This window comes from Primulina eburnea, chromosome 14, assembly GCF_022965805.1.
Source record: "Primulina eburnea isolate SZY01 chromosome 14, ASM2296580v1, whole genome shotgun sequence".
In the NCBI taxonomy this organism is placed as follows: Eukaryota; Viridiplantae; Streptophyta; class Magnoliopsida; order Lamiales; family Gesneriaceae; genus Primulina; species Primulina eburnea.
In genome coordinates, this window is record NC_133114.1 from 23,672,146 (window position 1) to 23,677,884 (window position 5,739).

Below are 5,739 nucleotides of genomic sequence, written 5' to 3' on the forward strand. Positions count from 1 at the left end.
CTATCATCACCATACAATTTTTATTGATTCAAAAAGGCTAGAATGCACTAGAATTCGAGAGAGAACGTTGCAAATGGTGTACATTTTGAATATCGAATGACTTATTTATAAGCAGAGTTTGCTGTCGTCTTGACACCTCATCGGACTCGAGGGTTGATAAATTGACCACACCTACAAGACGAAACAAATGGAACAAAATTAGGAAAGTTACATCTAGAGCATGCAATCCAACAGATCCTAAGGCCGAAACGAGAATCAACGAACGACGTAAAGGTACCGAGACATTGCTTCCGATGTTTGCGTACACGGGAGAAGACGGGAACACAAGGATTTATAGACAAATCTATGTAAAATTGTGTGTTAAATTTATTTATTAATAAAGTACACAATAACAAAAAAATAAAACATAATCATGTGTTTTTTCCACGCATGATATTTTTTTAAAATTGTTTTCTAATCACATTAAACTGAAGAGAATATAACAGACGTTCCAATTGGAATTGAGATAATTTATAAAGACAAAAACTTGTGTGAGACGATCTCACGGGTCGTATTTGTGAGACAGATATCTTATTTGGGTCATCCATGAAAAAAATATTACTTTTTATACTAAGAATATTACTTTTTACTGTAAATATGGGTAGGATTCAGATCTGTGAGACGATCTCACATGAGACCACTCAAATTAAATTTTAATTTTTCAATTCAGATAAAACAAAATGATTTGAGACAAATTAAATTATATTTAAATTTTTAGTAATAATTGTCATTTAATATTTAATTTTTTTTTTATTTATTACATTTATTTTATTTTTTAATTAAAAAATATATATTTTTCCCCCATTAAATACCCACCCACTATTCTTCCTTCTGCCATCTTCTGAAACTTTCCACAATCGTTCGCCGGTAAATCTGTGAGCTCATCTCTTCTAATCTCTTCAATTGTATGATGTACTGCTGTAATTGATTGATCGTTAGAGCTTTTTCATTGTTTTTCTAATGATATTCTTGTTATATCGACCATATTTTGATTCTAGGCTGAATTTAAGTCATTTTTTCCTGTGATTCGTAATCGTTTGTGGATTTCATTCATAAAATCTAACTCTTTTTTTTATTCTGAAGTTTTTAAATGCTCTCAATTCCATGTTCATGTTGGAGTTTAAAATTTAAATTTGCTATTTTGTAAAAAAGGTACATGTACTTTTGCATTTTTCTTTTACGGTATTCTGTTCTGAATTCGTATAATCAAGGTCACGATCTTCCTTTTCTCAGGCTTGTGATTTTCGGTATCGGTTTCTGATTAATTCCACTGTTTACGAAGAAATAATGTGTGGATTTCCTTGCAGGAAACATAAGAGGTGGGTTGATTTGTTAGATCGTACCTCTCATCTCACAGAGTAGGTATATAGAGTATAGTTTCTGAAATTACTTGGGAATGGCGTGTAAGGGTTTTTGGGAGTGCCTCCTGAAGGTTTTAAACTTCTTGTTAATCCTTGTGGGTCTGGCCATGATCGGCTATGGAATTTACCTCTTTGTGGAGTATAAAAATGATGGTTCCACTGGCAGTGATTCCCCCACTTCATCCCCAAGCATGGAGTTTATACAGCTTGGTCGACCCTTATTTTTGACGGTGTCTGTAGCCGGTAGCATTTTTGATAATCTGCCCAAGGCATGGTATGAAGAGGAGCTTTTATTTAAGTTTGTTTTTTGTGTTCCGTACAGCGACCAATTTGTTTTCATGTTTCTTTTGTGTGCACTGGGATAGGTTTCGGATTATGAAATTACGTTCTCTTTTGCTTGCATTTAGTTTGTGAGAAAATGGCCATGGAAGAATTGTCATGCTGAAAATAAAGATCTTATTAAGTGTTGTTTAGGTTGTCTATCTGATGGTTTATATGTCTGACTGTCGGAAATCAGTTTGGCCCACAATCAAGATCGATGGAGTTCTCCCAATTTCAAATGGTTTTCTAACATGATAAAAACGGTTCTTTTGTTTTTTGTAAAGATTCAAATAAAAACATGTAAAGTGCACAAAAGACACTGTTCGAATTGAATTTTTAATTAATGTATGATTTTGGTTTCCAGAATATAATCAACAATTGTTGGGCTTCCTTATTTATTATTCATGCGCCTTGATTTAGTGAATCAAATAGATCATCCTTTTCTTTTTCATTCTTTGGTGGATGCAGCTCATATGCCTTTTTTCCCTGGGAAAAGGTGTTTTGTGCCTACATCTTCATGTCTCTTTAGTTTATCATTTTTTCTTACTATGATCCACTTATATTCATTTTTGTTTCGGTATGCTTAATCGCTGCAACAGCTATGAGCATGGTTTGTTAAAGACTTATGTTATGTGGTGAACAACACTCATTTTTAGTCTTATTAAGCATATAAATTGTCATCTGCCCTCCCAAGTTCAAAGGAAAAAGAGGGATAAAAGGAGAGAGAAATTTGGAGAGGGATGATAAAGTCTATCTTTTCAATGAGATGGCAAAGTCAATTTATCAGCTTATCACATTAACAAAAGCGGAAATGATATGAATGAAAATGACTAATATCACATAATCACATTCAATTGGTTTCAATCAATTTTTAAGTTAGCTTTTACTAAAATAGCTTGTAATTCCCTTGATATATGCTCAGCAACACTTGAATTATGGTCTTTTTGGGCATTAGAAAGATTACCAGTGACTCTCTCTTTCATGTGTTAGTTATGGGTCTTGTGTTTTACTTGTAATACACCTTCTTCTAAGTAGATACTAGTAAATAACAGAGTTAGGTATATAGTTTAGATAATGATTTGAAATTGTCATGTAGACATTTTTCAAAATTTCTTTTGTTTCTACTAAGATGGCTCTTTCCATCAGTTTGGTGGTTTATATGGCTTTATATAGTCCTGAATCTCCTGTCTTCCTCAACTAAATGTGATGAAATTTTATTTATCTTTCTCTTAGCTGGTTTGTTTTCTCACAATGATAATGGAAATGGTCGAATACTCTTGCTGTAGGTTTATATATCTTTTCATTGGCATTGGTGTCATACTTGTTGTTGTGGCTTGCTGTGGATGCATCGGAACGTGTACACGGAATGTGTGCTGCCTTACTTGTGTATCCTTCCTATTGATGTGTTTTTTTTGTCTATGCAAACTATATCTTTCTTTGAGTGAAAGTATGTATGTGCAAGTTATATTGTGATTATTAAATTTATTGGATAGGATGTGAGATAATGATGGACAAATATTAATATGTCTGGTTTGATTGATCATTGACCCTTTAATCATTAAATATAATATTATATTTCACATGGTGAGATTGTGATTTGATTGAAAATGAATTATTTTTTTGCAGTTTGACAATTAGAATTTAATTTTTTGTTTGACTTATTAATATTGCAACTAAAATTATGAGCTTCTATCATTAAAACCCATGGTTATATCAACAGTTGATTTGTTCATTTTTCGAGTTTTTGTTTTTTAAGATGGATTTTCTTCCTATATATATATATCATGATGAGTAAGGATTATTGGATAATTTATCCTTATCAATGCATGTAAACACAATTTTAGGTGATTGGATGCTTCAACTGCTATGTTAGTTGATCTCGTCGGCAAGCTTTTGCTCCTTGTGGAATGCTAATGTTGCCAAACTTGAGAATGTAGGAATCTTATTAAAACTGACATTGATCTCTCCCTGGAGATCCTTGAAAATGTGGGTTAATATCTTGATATTGCACTGTGATCATAGATCAGAAGAATGTTATTTTGATATGTTGTTTCCTTGGGATTAAGGTCAACAAAAATTAACTTTGTATAATTTATGTATGTTGTGCATTAGTATTAACTTTTTTATACAACCTTATTTCATTTTGGACATTATTATTTTTTTTTTATCATGATGATGATTGGGTTCCTTAAGCTGATAAAGTATTCAGTGCTGGTAATCCTTTTGATATTGGTAGAGCTCGGTGTTGCCGCATTTATGTTTTTTGACAAAAACTGGGAAGAGGTATGCTTTACCATGATTACCATCTTTAGTTCAAAATTATGATTTGTGAATTTGATATCAAGCAAAATATACAGAGTATTCCAGCTGACAGAACTGGAAATTTTGATATGATGTATCAATTTCTGCAAAAGCACTGGAAAATAAGCAGATGGATTGCTCTGGGAATTGTCATATTTGAGGTAATGCTAAAAATAGCCTGGTACTTTTGTACACGTGAATTGGTGTGCTTATGAACGTAGAAAAACCTTCTTGTCTATGCATATGGCTACTATCACTTCAAGAAACTGTTTTTTTTTTTTGACATTATGTCTACTATATAACATGTACCTATATTTTGTGGCACCCTATGGTGGTGCCTTCGGTGTGTAACCAAAATCTTCTTTTATACATCGAAACCCTCCGGCCCTCATGCTAGTTAGACTTCAGACGTTGCTATGATGTTATCCAGAGGTCCAGGACTTATTTCTGTGGTTATTGTGGTTTTTATCCCCTGGTTGTGGGAAAGTTTATCAGGTCAATAGATTGAAGCAAAATGATCATTGGTATGAATATTAATGGTGAGATGTAAAATATGGTGAACATTTGTTGTTTGATCCCTTCAGCTTTCCCATTCCTTTTAACCGCCTGTTAAATTGCAGGCCATTATATTTTTGTTGGCACTTGTTGTGAGAGCGACAAATAGACCATCAGACTATGATAGTGATGATGAGTTTGTTGAGCGGCCCAGGCAGCAGATCCGGCAACAATTGATAAACAAGCAATCTGGTCCAGCCACAGGAGTCCCTGCTCCTGGTGCTCTTGATCAGCGTCCGAGTAGAAATGATGCTTGGAGTACTCGTATGCGAGAAAAGGTGCAGAATTTCCTTTTTCATCTTTAGCTTTGATATCTTTTTTCCAAATAATCATTTTTGGTTCTTGAATGGTTTCTGTAAATTAATGAAAACGACAATCAAGAATAGAAGCATGAACTCCCATGTTCGCACTGTTCAGTGTTCAGCTTAGGATATTCAAGAGTTAACTAGTATGCCCAGAGAACGAACCATTTTCTCACTGGGGAAGTACTGTACGCCTACTGAAGTGTGATCGTGTTGTTGGTTGCATTAATTTTTTTTTTATATCTACTAACAATTCTATCAATATGGACGCAAAGTAACTCATTTTCACCTGTTTAACAGTATGGTCTTGACACCTCGGAATTTACATACAACCCATCTGAGTCGAACAGGAACCAGCAAGATCCGTCGCAACCATCAGAGGAAAGGCGTCGTTGCATCATAATGTGATTTCTGCATTTGTTGTGCACAAATTGTGATTGTTTTCGGGAATCCCATTAGCGGTTGGCTTGTGTGAAGACATTGTATTTGAGAAATCACTTGTGTCGTGCATATTCTGTAACCGGGGTGAGCGATGGTGTCATGCTATTGCAGATACAATATCTCGAACACTACTGCTTGCTTACTTGTATATCATCAGATTTTGTTGATGTGCTTGTGTTGTGTATTAAATTCAATAGTCTCGCAGTCTTTTAAGTTGAATTGGAGTAAACAGTTCCACTATGCTTTCGTAATGCATTCAATTCAACAGCTTCAGTTTATGTTTTTCTATATCTCAAAGGAAGTACGTGATTTATGATATCTTAAAGAAAACTGTAATGTTTGGGAGTAAACTTTTAGAGACAAAGATGGATGCAAATGCAAAGCTTGAGGCAAGAAACAATTGTTCGTTAGTTAAAAAA

General features: G+C 34.0%; 1 protein-coding gene across 1 annotated transcript; it reads left to right on the forward strand.

Annotated features, from left to right (window-relative positions):
• Positions 1 to 789: 789 nt before the first annotated feature.
• LOC140811659 (tobamovirus multiplication protein 2A-like) lies at positions 790 to 5,487 on the forward strand. The gene is made up of 7 exons (XM_073169689.1): positions 790 to 914; positions 1,347 to 1,674; positions 3,008 to 3,107; positions 3,924 to 4,004; positions 4,079 to 4,183; positions 4,643 to 4,855; positions 5,180 to 5,487. The coding sequence occupies exons 2-7, from the start codon at positions 1,436 to 1,438 to the stop codon at positions 5,285 to 5,287; spliced, it is 846 nt and encodes a 281-aa protein (XP_073025790.1). The 5' UTR covers positions 790 to 914; positions 1,347 to 1,435; the 3' UTR covers positions 5,288 to 5,487.
• Positions 5,488 to 5,739: the final 252 nt, after the last annotated feature.

What these genes read in the sequence shown, in the direction of transcription:
- LOC140811659 (XM_073169689.1), top strand. Translation starts at nt 1,436, where the DNA reads ATGGCGTGTAAGGGTTTTTGGGAGTGCCTCCTGAAGGTTTTAAACTTC. An exon ending in TTGACAAAAACTGGGAAGAG is followed by an intron (nt 4,005 to 4,078) that starts GTATGCTTTACC and finishes CAAAATATACAG; the next exon opens with AGTATTCCAGCTGACAGAAC. An exon ending in GTACTCGTATGCGAGAAAAG is followed by an intron (nt 4,856 to 5,179) that starts GTGCAGAATTTC and finishes CCTGTTTAACAG; the next exon opens with TATGGTCTTGACACCTCGGA.